General features: G+C 44.0%; 1 protein-coding gene across 1 annotated transcript in view; it reads left to right on the forward strand.

Moving 5' to 3' along the window:
• Positions 1-14,981, forward strand: part of ARSK (arylsulfatase family member K) — a 43,805-nt gene extending 28,824 nt beyond the window's left edge. The window contains exon 8 of the mRNA XM_072139767.1: positions 14,409-14,981. Coding sequence (XP_071995868.1) covers positions 14,409-14,713 — 305 coding nt within the window. The 3' untranslated portion in view covers positions 14,714-14,981. The remainder of the gene's footprint in view (positions 1-14,408) is intronic.
• Positions 14,982-20,474: the final 5,493 nt, after the last annotated feature.

Here is a 20,474-nt window from a genome sequence, read left to right on the forward strand (position 1 = left end):
ATCTAATATTAAATCATATGTGTATGAGCCATTAATGCTATATTTTTTATCTAGGGCTTTGCTCCAGTGCTTTCGGTATAAAAAAAAAGTTAAATACGTATGCAAATGAAGAGCAAGTGCTTCAGGGGCATTACCAGAGTATCTGGCTTCTCTGGCTATTTCACACTGTCTGAAACAATTATAACCGGCTCCCTGCTCCTTCTGCTCTCCCCCTCCCATGCTCTGCTGAAATCTCTAGTCACATTGGGTATACGCTCTGATTTCACATTGAGTATCAGCTCTGATCTGTAAAGAGCTTTAAAGTACTGGAGCTAAGGTCTAGATAAATATATATCTGTAACGAAGCCGCCGGGAGCTAAAAAAGCTGCATTTATGTTTCATACACCTATAATTTAATGGTACCGGTAGATTTCTTTTAAAATGCAGCCCCACAAACATAACACCCAAGAGTAGGTATAAATGGACCGGAACAGGACTTGAAAGTTCGGTTCAGGTCCAAGTAACCAGCCCGGAATGCTCATCCCTCCTGTAAGATTGGTTCTGGCATTGCTTGCGGGTGTTACCAGTTAAATGGCGTTGACAAAGGAATGGTTATAGAGAAAATGCGGCATGTGCCAGGACTGCTTTGCTATCGACAAATGTAAAGTTAACACCGATAAAAAGTGATACCAGTGAGGTTAACCTAAAAGGAGGTGTTTCATTTTTTTATTTCTTGCGTTAAAAATGCAAAATTCCAAATGTGGTGGAATTTACAAAAATGCATTTGCCATTTGGATGTGGCTTTTTTTAAATTTCTTTCACACTGGTGAGTTTTCAGTAGCATCTTGTTATTTTGAAGGTCTTTATGTAGTTGGCTTGTTATGTATGTACCCTCACCTAAGTTTTAAATATGTCTACTGTAGATAATAAATATGACTTGGTGAGAATAAAATTCTAAAACGAGTATAAATTCCCTGTGGTCTGATGTTGTGCTATATGTGCAGTTGTACGGCAGTTGCAAAAAAATTGTATCATTTTGATTATCTTGTAGATGATAATGTAAGTTAAAGGGGTTGTCCATTTTCAAAGAATTGATATTGTTATAGTAATAAAAATGTTTCCAATAAAGTTTCTGTATCAATTCCTCACAGTTTTCTAGATCTTTACTTGCTGTCATTCAACAGGTAGCTTCAATCTTTACTTTCTGTGAGCAAAAACTTGTCCCTGGTCTTGTGATGTCACACAGGTGCACGAATCAAGTTACTGCCTGTGATATGATGAGCTGTACGCCTGTGTGATATCACATGACAGGGCTATATAACGAGCCATTCACCTGTGTGACATCACATGACCAGAGACCAATTTCTATCCACCGGAAGTAAACAATTAAGCTTCCTATAGAATGATAGCAAGCAGAGATCTAGAAAACTGCGAGGAATTGATACAGAAACTATATTGGAAAATTGTATAACTTGTGATAACATAAACAATATCAATTATTTGCCGAAAGTGAACAACTCCTTTAATTGAATATGTTCCAGCTGAATGAAAACCATGTCGGGTGACTATTTTAGTAGTAATTATATATGAACCCTTTTTCACTTTTTGCGGTTGAGGCCTTTTCCTACAACAGCTGTGGTTCTTAGTCAGCCTAGTTATACTAATACTTATACTGAAAGCCCATTTAACACTGCACAAGCCGTATACAATACAGCGTTATTATGATGTCAAGTCAGAGACTATATTCTTACTGTCCATTTTATATAATTGCAATGTGTCATGCATGTTTTTTTGTTCTCATTCTCAATTCATAAAAGCATAAGAACCTGCAGTGTTATGGACATGTAATTGTGTGTTATGGACAAAGGCAGAAACTTGGTTCTTTATTCATTATTACTCATTACTGGTCATAGTCCAATTGTAACAAAAGGTACGTCCAAGTGGGAGGCAAATAATACATTGTGGATTATACAGCACGTTTCACTTTATTCTTTGCACAAAAAAATCCACAAATGTAAAATACACCTCACATATCAGGTTACTGCTGTATACTTTCTCCATGCAGCGCGTGGATGAGATTTGTTAACCATTCCCCATTACCGCAGCTGTATTCTGTTATAGAATTTCATCTAATTTCTCCTGCAATGTGGCCAGGTAATATCTATAGACATTTTCTTATAATCAGTTAAAATGGTAATCCCATCTATTGTATAATAAAACCTGTATAGCCTCGGCTATGTGTGATCTACGCTGCCGCACAGGCCACCACAGGCCACCTCTGAGACAGTTCCACCTACATCTATTCAATTGTATCTTATCCAAGGATACACTTTATTAAAGTAATATCCCTGGCTTTACCGGGTGCCTCATCTCTAGTAAATTATGTGTAGTGATATCATTGGACATCTGCAAAATCCTGTGGGCACTCATCCAAAAGTGGACAGACAGGATTATGGGGAGAAGTGAATGTGAAAGGGGCATTTATTTAGGGGGACATCAAGAGATCAGCCATACACATGATGGGGTTCAGTTTTTGGCAACTTTTTATCAGTTTTGCCAACATTTTAACTAACACCCATCTACTCTTTTACTAGTCCCGGAGAAGCACATGGGGCATGTTGTGCAGGATACTGGTTGTGCATGTCTTGTGCCCAGATCAATTCTATGCCAGACCCTATTTTATGGGCCATAACTAGAGATGAGCGAACATGCTCGTCCGAGCTTGATGCTCGGTCGAGCATTAGGGTACTCGAAACTGCTCGTTACTCGGACGAATACTTCGCCCGCTCGAGAAAATGGCAGCTCCCGCCGTTTTGCTTTTTGGCGGCCAGAAACAGAGCCAATCACAAGCCAGGAGACTCTGCACTCCACCCAGCATGACGTGGTACCCTTACACGTCGATAGCAGTGGTTGGCTGGCCAGATCAGGTGACCCTGGGATAGACTAGCCGCTGGCCGCGCTGCTCGGATCATTCTGTCTCTGGATGCCGCTAGGGAGAGAGCTGCTGCTGGTCAGGGAAAGCGTTAGGGTGTTCTATTAGCTTACTGTTAGGCAGGAGTGATTCTCAAAGAACCCAACAGCCCTTCTTAGGGCTACAATAACGTTCTACTTTTTTTATTTTAATTTGCATCTTTTACCATTTTGTGAGGAATTAGCAGGGGGACTTGCTACCGTTGTGTTTAGCTCTTAGTGGCACACATATCCATAGCAAAGGCCGAAGTGGCAAAATTCAGTAGGGGTTGGATTTCTATTAGGCAATAACTCAGTGTCATCTCATCTGGCATAGTAGTGTGCTTCCTTTGATACTTGGCTAGAAAATAGCCATAGGAGAATACAAACAGCTTCTTGAAGCCTACAGTAGCGTTCTATATATTTGATTTCTGGTTGATCTGCTGGTGGCTGTAGTTTCTGCAGTGCATGTACTTGCCAATTCTGAGCAATTTGTAGTGAGACTTGCGACCGCTGTGTTCTGCGCTTAGTGGCGCACATATCCATAGCAAAGGCCGAAGTGGCAAAATTCAGTAGGGGTTGGATTTCTATTAGGCAATAACTCAGTGTCATCTCATCTGGCATAGTAGTGTGCTTCCTTTGATACTTGGCTAGAAAATAGCCATAGGAGAATACAAACAGCTTCTTGAAGCCTACAGTAGCGTTCTATATATTTGATTTCTGGTTGATCTGCTGGTGGCTGTAGTTTCTGCAGTGCATGTACTTGCCAATTCTGAGCAATTTGTAGTGAGACTTGCGACCGCTGTGTTCTGCGCTTAGTGGCGCACATATCCATAGCAAAGGCCGAAGTGGCAAAATTCAGTAGGGGTTGGATTTCTATTAGGCAATAACTCAGTGTCATCTCATCTGGCATAGTAGTGTGCTTCCTTTGATACTTGGCTAGAAAATAGCCATAGGAGAATACAAACAGCTTCTTGAAGCCTACAGTAGCGTTCTATATATTTGATTTCTGGTTGATCTGCTGGTGGCTGTAGTTTCTGCAGTGCATGTACTTGCCAATTCTGAGCAATTTGTAGTGAGACTTGCGACCGCTGTGTTCTGCGCTTAGTGGCGCACATATCCATAGCAAAGGCCGAAGTGGCAAAATTCAGTAGGGGTTGGATTTCTATTAGGCAATAACTCAGTGTCATCTCATCTGGCATAGTAGTGTGCTTCCTTTGATACTTGGCTAGAAAATAGCCATAGGAGAATACAAACAGCTTCTTGAAGCCTACAGTAGCGTTCTATATATTTGATTTCTGGTTGATCTGCTGGTGGCTGTAGTTTCTGCAGTGCATGTACTTGCCAATTCTGAGCAATTTGTAGTGAGACTTGCGACCGCTGTGTTCTGCGCTTAGTGGCGCACATATCCATAGCAAAGGCCGAAGTGGCAAAATTCAGTAGGGGTTGGATTTCTATTAGGCAATAACTCAGTGTCATCTCATCTGGCATAGTAGTGTGCTTCCTTTGATACTTGGCTAGAAAATAGCCATAGGAGAATACAAACAGCTTCTTGAAGCCTACAGTAGCGTTCTATATATTTGATTTCTGGTTGATCTGCTGGTGGCTGTAGTTTCTGCAGTGCATGTACTTGCCAATTCTGAGCAATTTGTAGTGAGACTTGCGACCGCTGTGTTCTGCGCTTAGTGGCGCACATATCCATAGCAAAGGCCGAAGTGGCAAAATTCAGTAGGGGTTGGATTTCTATTAGGCAATAACTCAGTGTCATCTCATCTGGCATAGTAGTGTGCTTCCTTTGATACTTGGCTAGAAAATAGCCATAGCAATAGGATAGGATTGTTTGGTTTTAAAAACTCAAAAAAAAACAAAAAACACACAAAAAAAAAAAAACACAAAAAAACACCAAAAAAAACAAAAAGAAGTAAAAAAAAAAAAAAAGTTATAACTCTCATTTTAAAAATGTTTAACCCGAGGGCTAGGGGTAGAGGACGAGGGCGGGGACGTGGGCGTCCAACTACTACAGGGGTCAGAGGCCGTGGTCCTGGGCGGGGTGAGACACCACCTGCTGATGAGGGAGCAGGGGAACGCCGCAGAGCTACACTCCCTAGGTTCATGTCTGAAGTTACTGGGACTCGTGGTAGAGCACTGTTGAGGCCAGAACAGTGCGAACAGGTGATGTCGTGGATTGCTGACAATGCTTCGAGCAATTTGTCCACCACCAGTCAGTCTTCCACGCAGTCCACCCATGTCACCGAAATCCCCACTCCTCCAGCTCCTGCACCTCAGCCTCCTCCCCCCCAGTCTGCCCCCTCCCAGGAAAATTTGGCATTTGAACCGGCATACTCTGAGGAACTGTTTTCTGGACCCTTCCCACAGTCACAAACCACTTGTCCGGTTGCTGCTGAGCAATTTTCCGATGCCCAGGTTTTCCACCAGTCACAGTCTGTGGGTGATGATGACCTTCTTGACGTAGTGGAAGTGTGTAAAGAGGTGTCCGACGATGAGGAGACACGGTTGTCAGACAGTGGGGAAGTTGTTGTCAGGGCAGGAAGTCCGAGGGGGGAGCAGACTGAGGGATCGGAGGATGATGAGGTGACAGACCCAAGCTGGGTTGAGAGGCCGGGTGAACACAGTGCTTCTGAGACGGAGGAGAGTCCTCGACCTGAACAGGTTGGAAGAGGCAGTGGTGGGGCCAGACGGAGAGGCAGGGCCAGAGCTGGTGCATCAGCGCCACTGTCAACTAGTGAAGCTCCCGTGGTGAGGGCTCTTGCGGCGAGGGCTAGATCTTCAGAAGTGTGGAGGTTCTTTAAGGAAACACCGGATGACCGACGGACTGTGGTGTGCAACATTTGCCAAACCAGGCTCAGCAGGGGTTCCACCACTACTAGCTTAACTACCACCACTATGCGCAGGCATATGAATGCTAAGCACCCCACTCAGTGGCAACAAGCCCGTTCACCTCCGGCCGTGCACACCACTGCTCCTTCCCCTGTGTCAGCTGCTAGTCAGCCCCCTGCCCAGGACCCTGGCACAAAAACCCCATCGTCGCCTCCACGATCCTCCACAGCATCCACCAGCGTTCAGCTCTCCATACCCCAGACGCTGGAGCGGAAACGCAAATATAGTGCAACCCACCCGCACGCCCAAGCCCTTAATGTGCACATCTCCAGATTGCTTAGCCTGGAGATGCTGCCCTATAGGCTAGTAGAGACCGAGGCCTTTCGCAACCTCATGGCGGCGGCCGCCCCTCGGTATTCGGTCCCCAGCCGCCACTACTTTTCCCGATGTGCCGTCCCAGCCCTGCACCAGCACGTGTCAGACAACATCATCCGTGCCCTGACCAACGCCGTTTCTGACAAGGTCCACCTGACCACGGACACGTGGACGAGTGCTGCCGGGCAGGGCCACTATATATCGCTGACGGCACATTGGGTTAACTTGGTGGAGGCTGGGACCGAGTCTGACCCTGGGGCTGCTCATATACTGCCGACGCCGAGGATTGCGGGGCCTACCTCGGTCCAGGTGTTTCAGGCCTACTATGCCTCCTCCTCCTCCCACCCCTCCTCCACCTCCTCCTCCGAACTACCATCCGTGGGCACGGCGCCATCAGTCGGTAGCTCTAGGCACAGCAGCAGTGCCGTCGCTAAGCGACAGCAGGCGGTGCTCAAACTGCTGAGCCTAGGCGACAAAAGGCACACCGCCCAAGAGCTATTACAGGGCATCACGGCGCAGACTGATCTGTGGCTGGCACCGCTGAACCTCAAGCCGGGAATGGTTGTGTGTGACAACGGCCGTAACCTGGTGGCGGCTCTGCAACTCGGCAGACTGACACATGTGCCATGCCTGGCCCATGTGTTAAATCTGATAGTGCAGCGTTTCCTCAAGACATACCCCAATCTGTCTGATTTGCTCACGAAGGTGCGCCGCATCTGTGCGCATTTCAGGAAGTCCAGCCCAGATGCTGCCACTCTCAGGGCAGCGCAGCGCCGCCTCCAACTGCCCGCTCACCGACTGTTGTGCGACGTGCCCACGAGGTGGAATTCAACACTGACCATGTTATCCAGAGTTTACCAGCAGCGCAGAGCGATTGTAGACTGCCAGATGTCAACTTCCACCAGAACTGGTAGTCAGGTCAGTCAGCTTCCTCAAGTCTACAATGAGGAGTGGACGTGGATGTCTGATATCTGTCAGGTGCTGAGTAACTTTGAGGAGTCAACACAGATGGTCAGTGGCGATGCCGCCATCATCAGCCTCACCATCCCGCTGCTTGGCCTGTTGAAAAACTCTCTGGTCAGCATGAAGTCGGAAGCTTTGCGCTCGTCACAAGAGACGGGGGAAGAATATTCCCTTGTTGATAGCCAAAGCACCCTGAGGTCTGTTTCTCAGCGCATATCGGAGGAGGTGGAGGTGGAGGAGGATGAGGAGGAAGAGGAGGAGAATGTTGGCGAGACACAAGAGGGGACCATTGTTGAGTCCTTCACTGTTCAGCGTGTATGGGCAGAAGAAGAGGAGTTGGAGGAGTTGGAGGAGGAGGAAATGGACAGTCAGGCCAGTGAGGGGAGTGAATTCTTACGCGTTGGTACTCTGGCGCATATGGCAGATTTCATGCTAGGCTGCCTATCCCGTGACCCTCGCGTTCAAAGAATTTATTCCAGCACCGATTACTGGGTGTTCACTCTCCTGGACCCACGGTACAAGCAAAATCTTCCCACTCTCATCCCTGGAGAGGAAAGGAGTGTGAGAATGCATGAATACCAGCAGGCCCTGGTGCACAAGCTGAAACAGTATTTCCCTTCTGACAGCGCTAGCGGCAGAGTGCGTAGTTCTGCGGGACAAGTAGCGAGGGAGAGTAGGCGAGCAGGCAGCTTGTCCAGCACTGGCAAGGGTACGCTTTACAAGGCTTTTGCCAGCTTTATGTCACCCCAGCAAGACACTGTCACCTGTCCCCAGTCTCGGCAGAGTAGGGCTGATCTTTACAGAAAGATGGTGAGGGAGTACGTAGCTGACCATACCATCGTCCTAAATGATCACACAGCTCCCTACAACTACTGGGTTTCAAAGCTGGACATGTGGCACGAACTGGCGCTGTACGCCTTGGAGGTTCTTGCCTGCCCTGCCGCTAGCGTCTTGTCCGAGCGGGTTTTCAGTGCAGCTGGTGGCATCATCACCGATAAGCGTACACGCCTGTCGACTGACAGCGCTGACAGGCTGACGCTTATTAAAATGAATAAAGGCTGGATTTCTCAGAATTTCCAATCTCCACCAGGTGAAGGAAGCTCAACCTGAATAATTGATCCACTCCTCCTCCTCCTCCTCATTTTCCTCCTTCTCCTCCTCTTTGTACAGTAAAGCAGAGGAAAATGGCTATTTTTTGACAGGGCCCACTGGCTCTTGCTATAGTACTTCATGCATTTAATTTTTCTGGAGGGCCACCTACCCGGTCCTCTGCTTGAAACAATTTTTGTGAGTGCCACATACAGGCACTCAATCTATTCCATTTTTCTGGAGGGCCACCTACCCGGTCCTCTGTTTTAAAAAATTTTTGGGACTGCCACATACAGGCACTCAATCTATTCCATTTTACTGCAGGGCCACCTACCTGCTCCTCTGGTTTGAACAATTTTTGGGACTGCCACATACAGGCACTCAATCTATTCCATTTTACTGGAGGGCCACCTACCTGCTCCTCTGGTTTGAAACATTTTTGGGACTGCCACATACAGGCACTCAATCTATTCCATTTTACTGCAGGGCCACCTACCTGCTCCTCTGGTTTGAACAATTTTTGGGACTGCCACATACAGGCACTCAATCTATTCCATTTTACTGCAGGGCCACCTACCTGCTCCTCTGGTTTGAACAATTTTTGGGACTGCCACATACAGGCACTCAATCTATTCCATTTTACTGGAGGGCCACCTACCTGCTCCTCTGGTTTGAAACATTTTTGGGACTGCCACATACAGGCACTCAATCTATCCCATTTTACTGGAGGGCCACCTACCTGCTCCTCTGGTTTGAAAAATGTTTGGGACTGCCACATACAGGCACTATCCAAATTAAATTGTCTCCATAGCAGCCTCCACACGTTGTCTCCATTGCTACCTCCAAAAGTCGTCCATATAGCTGCCTCCATACATCGTCCCTTTATCAAACGAGGTGTGTTAGGCAGAAATTTGGGTTGTTTTCATGGATTCCACATCAAAGTTGTTAACTTTTTCAGCGCTTCTTGCGCATCTGTTTACATTCCCCTCACCCGGCATATCCTAAACTTATAAGAACGCTACTACACTTGATCTTATACAAAAGGTTCTTAGAAGTGCTGTTTGGGGAGTAGCCTAGAGACAGGGGCTTGGATTGGCGAAAGCTCGCCTGGCAGCGGAACGCCAGCTCCATGCGCATCATGCGCTTCTTGCGCATCTGTTTACATTCCCCTCACCCGCCATATCCCAAACTTATAAGAACGCTACTACACTTAACTTGGTGCAGGCTGGGACCGAGTCTGACCCTGGGGCTGGTCATATACTGCCGACGCAGAGAATTGCGGGGCCTACCTCGGTCCAGGTCTCAAAGGCCTACTATACCTCCTCCCACCCCTCCTCCACCTCCTCCTCCTCCGAATTACCATCCGTGGGCATGGCGCCATCAGTCGGTAGCTCTAGGCACAGCAGCAGTGCCGTCGCTAAGCGACAGCAGGCGGTGCTGAAACTGCTGAGCCTAGGCGATAAAAGGCACACCGCCCAAGAGCTATTACAGGGCATTCCACATCAAAGTTGTTAACTTTGTCGCCACCCTGCTGTGTAATCCCCAAAATATACTTGCAAACTTTTACCATTTAGGGATATTATTTCAGCGCTTCTTGCGCATCTGTTTACATTCCCCTCACCCGCCATATCCTAAACTTATAAGAACGCTACTACACTTGATCTTATACAAAAGGTTCTTAGAAGTGCTGTTTGGGGAGTAGCCTATAGACAGGGGCTTGGATTGGCGAAAGCTCGCCTGGCAGCGGAGCGCCAGCTCCATGCCAAGATCCAACTAACATAGTTTTAACTGCAGCACCTTTAATCTACTACTAGTTCACTGCCTCCATACATGGTCCCCTTATCAAACGAGCTGTGTCAGGCAGAATTTTGGGTTGTTTTCATGGCTTCCATGTTAACTTTGTCGCCACCCTGCTGTGTAATCCACAAAATATACTGGCAAACTTTTATCATGTACCGATATTATTTGAGCGCTTCTTGCTCACCTCCTTTGGTTCCTCTCTGCCACCCATTGGTTTGAAGCCTGAGTCCATTTAGGGTATGTCGCCATGACACTCTCTAGCCTGCTGCCTCTGCATGCCGTCCCCTATAGTGTCAGGGTCAATTATTGGATGTTTTAGATGCTATCTAGCTTCATTCTGTCACTCTGTCATGGCCATGCTGTTGCCCATAATTTTGGCATAATGGTGCGATTATGCAGCCTCAGAGGCATCCATGCATGCTGCCCCTGCTGTTTCCTGTCCATTTCCGTGGTGTTTCCATCCTTTTCTGAGGTTCCCAGGTGTTTGGCCAAGCTTCCCTGTGCAGAGCCTTGGTCCCCTTGAAAAATGCTCGAGTCTCCCATTGACTTCAATGGGGTTCGTTATTCGAGACGAGCACTCGAGCATCGGGAAAAGTTCGTCTCGAATAACGAGTACCCGAGCATTTTAGTGTTCGCTCATCTCTAGCCATAACCTGTATCAGGATCTGCCACATTTTATAGCTTATGCACCAGCGTGGGGTATCCCTGCTCTGGGGCTCTGTGCATCATGACTACAGGTTTGTGCTGAAGTTTAATAAATACCAATAAACGTACCCACCTCTTCAGTAACAGGCCCCTATGCTACGCAAACAGAGAATACCAACAAGAAGCATGTGAGACCATGTATCAAACTACCAGTACCAAAATACAATATATAAATCTTTATTATCATATATATGTGATGTATTTTATATTCCTTGTGCTTGGTACAGCCCTTATTGTTACATTCATGGATTCATTTTGTGGACTATTATGACGCATTATTCTATATTATGGCCATGGTGGTGGTCTGGGGCTAATTTGACCTGAGGCACAGGTATAATACTTTGATACTTGGGATTTAACTGTGATGTATTTTATATTCCTTGTGCTTGGTACAGCCCTTATTGTTACATTCATGGATTCATTTTGTGGACTATTATGACGCATTATTCTATATTATGGCTAATGCATTCTTTGACCACCACCATGCTGTTTGTTCTTGTGGTTTTAATGTGTATGTTTTTAATGTCCAATTTTTGATTGTCTATATGTGATAATAAAGATTTATATATTGTATTTTGGTACTGGTAGTTTGATACAAGGTCTCACATGCTTCTTGTTGGTATTCTCTTGTGCTGAAGTTTAGTGGGAAATAAAGTACTCTCTGCGTCACATATCGATCAGGAAGTGAGAGCTCTCCTTTGCCTATAAAGGCCGCCTTGCAGGCCTGTAGAGACTTTGAGAGACCATGTAGAGACCATTGATGCTCCACTAGGAGATTCTGGGAAATATGTAAATACGTTTTCTAGAATGGGACAAGGAAAACCTTGCATCTTTTGCTATATTGTAAGGCAGCTCCCTTACCATCAGGAAGCCTAAGGTAACAAAATAGTCAAGGTTTTCCTTGTCCCATCCTAGAAAATGTATCTTCATGTTTCTCATATGTGAATATGATGCAAGGACTCCCATCCAAGCCACTGTGGTGTGGAGTGTTTTAGCCCTAAATCTGTATACAGCACACTTCACCAATTAGTAGCTACAGGTCAGCAGAATATTAGCAAAACTGGTGGTTCTTCTGTACGGGAAAAGCAACTGCATTGCTCATTATTTATATATTTTAGACTTTTTTTTTACTTCGAACCCAAATATATTAAACAAATTAAATGTATGTAAATCATTATTATATCATTTTTCAATGTTGTGTACTAGTATGGGGAAGTTTTCTTTGTTGGTTTGGTCAATTGCCCATTTACACATGGAATATCTGATACACCCCCTTTTGATGTGATTATTGATTGTAGAATTTTTTTATTTAAATTTTTTTACAGGTAGGTATCCCCTTTTCCACAAACTCCAATGTGACTTTTTATGCATGGTGTTATGTATACATCGTCTAACTATGGTTTTTAGTTTCTGATGCTACTGTAAGGATAGAGTAATTGCTGATAATAACAGATCAGTATCAGTAATAATGGAATCGGTGAATTGATAGGATTTCCGGCTTGTTAAGAGCATCTCCAAATTATGTACTAAACTGATATGTATTGGTACAAATACTGCATTACAGAAACCAATGTCTCAGATGTTGCCATACATTTCAATGACCTGATTTAGTCTTAATGAAACTAATCTTGGTGATTAATTTGTTATGTAAGATGTTCAGTATTTCCATAGTAACTGTTAGATAAATGGCTGTGAATAGATATTTTATAAAGTGCATAAAGATTAAAAGGAAATCTGCTACTTCCATTCCAGGAATACTTGATGTATACAGTATATACCTTGTAATTAGCCCCAGTTCTTCACTAGGATTGTAGGTTCTATGGAGAATAGAGCAGCATCTGTTAATAATATGTAAGGTCTCTTTGCTTGAGAATTCTGTTTACAAAGTAGTTTAACCCCTTAAGAACACAGCTCTTCTTTTGTGTTTCCACAAACTTATTTTTTTGCGTTTTCATTTTTCACTCCCCACATTTAATGAGAGTTTGTTTTCACATTGTACTTCCTAGTCCTGATATTTAATATGTCGTGTCGTGTTCTAGAAAGCTGGAAAATAATTACAAATGAGGGGAAATAGACGAAACAACACCTTTGCACCATTTTCTATTGGGTCCTGTTTTTACAGATTTCACTGTGCCCTCCAAATGACAACTCCCCCTTATGCCTTGGGTTGGTACAATCACCAAGATACCAAATTTAGGTTTTTTTCATGTTTTAGAAGGTTTGACATTTTTTTTCAAGATTACAAAAATCTTTTGTACAAAAAAAAAATCTGAATTTTACCATATTCTTAGGCCAATAACTTTTTCATGCGTCAGTGCAGGGAGTTGTGTAAGGTGTCATGTTTTAGCACAATGAGATGATGCTTTCACTGCTACCATATGGGGGACTGTATGACCTTTTGATTACTTTTTAGTAAAATTTTTAATAACCTTTTTTATATTTTGATAGACCAGGGATTTTGGGATGCATCAATGCCTAACATTTTTATGATTTTATTTGTTTGGAGTGGGGGGATTTGAGGTTTTAGGTTTTTATTAAAAAACTATTATTATTTTTATACCCCTTTGTGTACTTGAGCCCTGGGGGGGTCTGACCAATCCTAACATATACTGCAATACTATATACTGTATTGCAGTATATGTGGATTTTCCTATTGAACTATAATAATGCGCATGGACTTGAATTGCAGTTTTCTGGTCTGAATGGGTGTAGGTTATGCAGACTATATGCAGACTAATTGAAGTCTATGGGTGCAAATATCGCAGACAGCACATTGATACCACTAAAAAATTTTTTATTAAGCAATAACAATCTTTTTTTTTACTGAATGAATCACCTATGGACAAAACATGTTTTTAATATGATTATGGTCAGTGGTGAACACAGTAGGTGAAACATTAGTCATAAAGCAATATTGCAATGATTGAAAAACGGCTGGAATGGTTGAACCTGCAATAATTCTAATGTACTTATAGACTAACCATGAATGTAACTAAATTGCATCCATTTTTCAGTGTTGTTTTCACTACTAGTGAACTTTTATTCATGTTCTGTTATTGACATTGTCTTTATGGTGCCTTGTAGTATTCTGAGATACTTTGCTGTCATTTTGCTGTAATTCTGACCTTTTGCCTGAACCTTGACATCTCTTCTACCTTATGATTTTGTACCTACCCACATCTTGTTTTTCATCTGGTTTGTTCAACTTTGCCTTGTTGTCTGTGTGTTTCTCTTTGTTTGTCTTCCTTACTCTAATGTGCACTTATCCAAGGCATGGACCATTGCCTGGTTGTTGCTTACAGTTTAGCACAGAGTTGGCAATTAGGCAGGTACAACATTGTGGCAAACTCGGGGCTCACACCTCTTTCCTGTCTTGACACTTGTCCTATTGATTTGTTTAAAGTATGTTGAAAAGTTAGAGATTATATTCTATAACAGTTTAAACAGACTTGTTTCCCTATTGCATTATAATGCAGCTGATAATTTAAAGGGTGGCTCTGATAATTTGAGGGCTAGGAAGACATAAGTAAAGAAAAGTAACTTACCCTTCTCCAGGTCCCTGGTTCCGGTGTTGCATTGCTAAGTCTGTTTGCTGAAGCTCTCGCCTGGAGAATTTATGGTGATAATTATCACATTTAATCATTTAATCAGATTTTTAAATGGTCAGAATAAAAGCATATTGTAATACAATTACTTATTATTAATTTCAGATTTAATAAAGGACCCAGAGGAGTTGAAAAATGTTGCAAAAAAGTTTCCTGAGATTGTTCGCTATATGGAAAAGAAGCTTCGCTCCATTCTAGACTATAAGAAAGTCTCTGCTGTTGTGCACCAATACAACAAGCAATCGTTTGCTAGATGGAAGGAAAGTATCAGAAGTAATTACACAAATGTAATTTCTAATCTCAGATGGCATTTGGATTGGAGTTTAAGACCCAAGGCCTATGAACTAGCAATTGAGAGGTGGCTGAAGAATGAGAATAACGGTATTTCCAAAAGTACATGCTACACATAAAAAAAGAGCATTGGATACTAATGATTTGTCTCATGATAATAATAATAATGCAATTAAACACTATTTTCAATGTTTTATGTGAGGAAAAACCAGATCCTATTTGTGTACCAATTAAAAAGCATTTTAGAAACTTTACAGTCATCAGCTCTGTACAAATGCAATAAATTGAATACAACTTTATTGGCAGCCGTAGTCATGTAGTGATCTCTCAGTCTGCAAATGGTTGTAAATGGTACTCAGTGTACAATAAACATGCATTTTTTTGATAGCTACTGCTCCTGTTTGTCCAGAGTCCTTTTTGCATGTAACAAAATAGCTGCCAGTTTTCGAATATGCATGGGGGAAGACTCTCCCCATGGGCAGATGCTACATCTTTGGGTTAAAGGAAACCTACCATTTAGAATGGTTGGTGTAAGCTGTAAGTACCGGGCACCAGCTCAGGGTGAGCTGGTGCCGGTACTTACTTTTGTTAGTGTTATAAACCGCGGTATCGCGGTTTTAACACTTTTTAAACTTTAGAGCAGAAGGGGTTTCGGTGCTGCGCGCGACCGTGCGCGCGCAACATCTCTGCTATTTCCTATGTAGGCGCGCACGCAGCGCCGAAGCGTCCTCTGCTCTAAAGTTTAAAAAGTGTTAAAACCGCGATACCGTGGTTTATAACACAAACGAAAGTAAGTACCGGCACCAGCTCACCCTGAGCTGGTGCCCGGTACTTACAGCTTACACCGACCATTCTAAATGGTAGGTTTCCTTTAAGGGGCTGTCTTGGACTTTCAAGGCACACGGTGTACATGGCTATTTTGTAAACTGAAGTAAAGCTTCATAATGATGAGATAGCAACAGCAGGTTTTAACCCCTTAAGGACGCAGGGTTTTTCGGCTGATTTCTCGCTCTCCAACTTCAAAAATCCATAACTTTTTCATTTTTACGTGTACAGACCTGTGTGAGGGCTTATTTTGTGCGTAACAAATTTTACTTTCCCGTGATGTTATTTATTTTAACATACCGTGTACTGCGAAGCTGAAAAAAAATTCAAAATGTGGAAAAATTGTGGGCTCAGTTTTTACGACTTTCACTCTTCGCTCCAAATAACACACCTACTTTATTCCTTGATTCAGTACAATCGCGGTAATACCAAATTTATATAGGTTTTATTGTGTTTTAATACATTTTCAAAAATTAAACGAATGTGTACAAAAAAGAAAAAAATTTTTTTGCCATCTTCTGACGCTAATAACTTTTTCATACTTTGGAGCACGGAGCTGTGTGAGGGGTCGTTTTTTGCGAAATGAGGCGACGTTTACATTGCTACCATTTTGAGGTCTGTGCGACATTTTGATCATTTTTTATTTCATTTTTTATGTTATGTAAAAAGGTGTAAAAGTCGCATTTCGGACATTTGGGCGCCATTTCCCGCCTCGGAGGTCACCGCCGGCCGTAACCGTTTTTATATTTTGATAGATCGGGCATTTTGGGACGCGGCGATACCTAATATGTCTGTGATTTTTACTGTTTGTTATGTTTTATATCCGTTCTAGGGAAAGGGGGGTGATTTGAACTTTTAATATTTTATTAATTTTTTTTATTTTTTAAACTTTTTTTTTTCTTTTTTTTTCACTATTTTTTAGACCATCTAGGGTACATTAATCCTAGATGGTCAGATCGCTCCTACCATATACTGCAATACTACAGTATTGCAATATATGGCATTTTTGCAGGTCATACATTACAATGAGCCACTGGCTTATTGTAACGAACCTGCATAAACCATGTAGCCTCGTGTCAAAAGAAGACCCGAGGCTACCATGGTAACCGATCGCCGCCCCCCGATGACGTTTGGGGGCGTGGCGATCGAAAAAAAGATGGCGGCGCCCGCGCGCCGCCGTCTTTTGAATGCCGCCGGCGACTTTGCCGGCGGCGTTTAGAGGGTTAATAGGCGTGTCGGTGCAAGCACCGACCGCGGTTATTAGCGGTGGGGGTTTTGTGCAAAATGCAAAAACCCCCACCTCTGTATGAAGAGGACTCAGCCCGTGAGCCCTCTTCATACATCCCTTATACCTCTGTGCCGTAGAGCTACGGCGCAGAGCGTTAAGGGGTTAAAAAAGGGTACAAAGTGTGTTTACTTTTCATTTTCCATGTATAGCAGAGTTTTTAATTTGGACCTGTGATGAATCCTTTAAATCAGGGGTCAGGAACCTTTTTGGCTGAGAGAGCCATAAGCGGCACATATTTTAAAATATAATTTGGCGAGAGCCATACAATATGTTTAAAGGGACACTGTACTAAGCCACAACTGGACCGAAACAATGGTAATTAGCTGTAAAATAAAAACTAGATAATTTACATGCGAGCTTGCAATCCATAACATCTCGCCCAGCACTCTGGCTTCTTTTTAATGTGCTGCCTGGATCTGGCTCCTTCCCACCTAAAGATGAGAGATGCAGCTTTCAGGCCTGCGCAGAAGAAGGGAGAAGCCAGAGTGCTGGGCGAGATGTCCTGCATGGCAAGCTCCAATGTAAATTATCTAGTTTTTATTTTACAGGGAATTACCATTGTTACACACTGTTACACACAAGCCTCAGCTGCTGCAGAACCTCCTCATACATGCAAAGACGACAGGAGAAAGACCTGCCGCCTTTGTATCCCGCACAGTCACATACTCTGGACATTTACGAGATGAGTACCACTCACCCCACCGGTATCAGATGGGTTGTAGACAATGGGACAAAGCCCATTGTTTGTGGCCTGCAAAATGCCCCCATGTTAATGTGCATGTGGCCTAATATTGCACACACACACAGTACAATACACATGACACACTGATACTACACACACACACAGTACAATACACATGACACACTGATACTGCACACACACACACACACACAGTACAATACACATGACACACTGATACTGCACACACACACACACAGTACACTACATATGACACACTGATACTACACACACAATACACTACATATGACACACTGATACTACACACACACAGTACACTACACATGACACACTGATACTACACACACACAGTACAACACATATGACACACTGATACTACACACACAGTACAATACATATGACACACATTTACAGTTACTTTTATACACTTACAGCCTGTGGTGGAGATAGAAGTCTTCTAAATAAATCCCCCAGGATATCAGTACAGGGGTCTGTACAGAGGCTGCACAGGAAGCTCAGTGTCTGCTCTCTGTGCTGGATCCCGGCAGACATGAGCTGCAGCCCCTCCCCCCTCCTCACACAGTCGGCTCCTACAGGAGAGGGTCAGGCACAGCTCCAGCAGCACGAGGTCCCGGCAGACTTAGTGTTTGGTCATGTGACCGGAGCGTCAGTGGTATGTACACAATTATGGGCTCCGGTCCCATGACCATCGGGCCATCAGCTGCAGTAATGTAATCATACCTCCCAACATTTGTAAAAAGGAAAGAGGGACAAAATGGCGGCACGCGTAGCCGCTGTGATTAACAAGGTGGAGAATTTTGGTAACTAAGAACTATGACTATATACTGCCTTGGTATATAGGGAGGGATCTTCTCAGATTATTGTAATTATTGCGACTATTATTATTATTATTATTATTGAGATGATTATTATTATTGAGATGATTATTATTATTTTTACCATTATTAATAATCATCTCCATAATAATAAAAATAATAAAATTTATAATAATAATAATAATAGTCTCAATAATTACAATAATAATCTCTGAGAAGATCCCTCTCTATATATCAGTGCATTAGTCTGTATCACAATGTAACACTGGCTGATAACATGTCTTAGTTACCAGAAATCCTCAGCTCTGTATCACTGGGCTTATAGCTCAGTTAGTTAAGCTCCTGTCTATGGTGCACAAGGTCCCAGGTTTGAATCTCAGCCTGGCCAAAACTTTATTTAATTTAATAAAGAGCTTGTGTCTGGGGAAGCCCTTGGAGACCATATATGGACAGATGCTGATCAGACCTGATGACGTGGTCCCTGCTCTCTCCGCTAAGCCCGACACTTCTCTGAAAAGGATTCCCTCACGATGTCTGCTCTGGGGAACCCTAGGAGATGCAGTGACCATATATGGACAGATACTGATCTGACCTGATGACATGGTCCCTGCTCTCTCTGCTAAGCCGACACTTCTCTGAAAAGGATTCCCTCCCGATGTCTGTAGAAGCCATTCTGTACTGTGAGTTCAGACTTTCAAAGTATTTACTATGGGGACACAGCGCCGGGACACAGCGGGACCTGGGGGGAGAATCCGTGACAATCTCATAGCTGCCCGTGACGCGGGGCAGAGGTACGAAAAACGGGAAAGTCCCGTCAAAATCGGGACGGTTGGGAGCTATGATGTAATGTCTGCAGCGCGGGAGGGAGGAGAGTAGCGAGGCTTATTTACAAACCCAATCTCTGGATGCGGCCCTGGCCCTGGCTGCGAAGCAGATGAGGCCATCAAAAGAGCCACATCTGGCTCGCGAGCCATAGGTTCCCGACCCCTGCTTTAAATGAACCCCTGCATCACGAGTCCAGTGAAATAAAAGAGAATTGATCTGTAATAGTATAGAAGAGCAAATTTCTAGCACAGCCGTACGCTGGATATTGATGTAGACTCCAGGCATGATCATCCTTGGATACCCCAAGTTATTCCAGGAACTTAGAAGACTTTTCCAGAGCTAACATCACGTACCATCTTCTCATGTCACAAGCAGGTTTTGCTCAATGGATTATCTGAACCACTTTTCTCCAGAGCTGCAGACTAACCCACCGTGCAAACCCTCAGTGGCGGTCTATCTAGTGTAGACTTCCTGGTCAGCATCAGTATCCATTTGCCTTGGAGGACTAGATGTAAATTACTGGCTACATATAAATCGGGCTTATACAGTATAGAGCTCTGCCATGCTCCACTGAATAGAGTAGGAAAGTGACCAAATTTCTCTATTCCTACATAGACACAAAATGGTTGCGTGCGACACATATGTGCCGTGGGCACTTCTTAAATACATGTTCAAGCATTTTGCACTGTGGGGAATTGCTCTGGTAGTTGACAGGTAGCAGTGCAGGGAGCAGTGACACACGCAGGTTTAAAAGTCCAACTTAAGTGTTTATTCACACTTGCAAAACAGAACACAAATTCAGCCTTGGTTTAGGCACATGCAAAAACATTACAAAAGTAATTCCTGCCCGGCTAGGCGCTGTCTAATACAATTGTCAGACCCTAGCTATCCGGGTACCAGGCTGCCTGGCACACGCTCTTGGCCAGCAGCAAGACAGGAGACCCTCAGTTACCTTTGCTGTGAGAATGCAATCTCGCTTTCAGCTCTCCAGGTAGGGCCTCCCCTACTGCTTCTGGCCTGCAGACTAAATCAAGCCCTAACGAAGCCTGTGACCCGCACCTGTGGGCTATACAAAAGCCCAGGACTGAAGCCCGGGTGGAGTAGGAGTCCCACTACCAGCCTACCCCTACTCCATAATAAGCAGGCCCAGTACGGACATTACAAATGTGTCTGTGTTAGCTAGGCCAACACAGACAAAACAGACTATTCCTGCTTATCATGTCTGCATTAACCCTTGGGTTACTGCAGACAAACCCAGGGCTTTTACCACATGTATTTCATCTGCCTGTAGGACAGATAGCGGTTTTCCCACACAATACCTCTTACTTTCTCACATACCCTCCCCCTCAGTTCAGACCCACCGGGGCGAACTCCTGACATTAAGCAATGCGTTCGGGACAAGGCAT

The sequence above is a fragment of the Engystomops pustulosus genome, chromosome 1 (assembly GCF_040894005.1).
Source record: "Engystomops pustulosus chromosome 1, aEngPut4.maternal, whole genome shotgun sequence".
NCBI classification, from domain to species: Eukaryota; Metazoa; Chordata; class Amphibia; order Anura; family Leptodactylidae; genus Engystomops; species Engystomops pustulosus.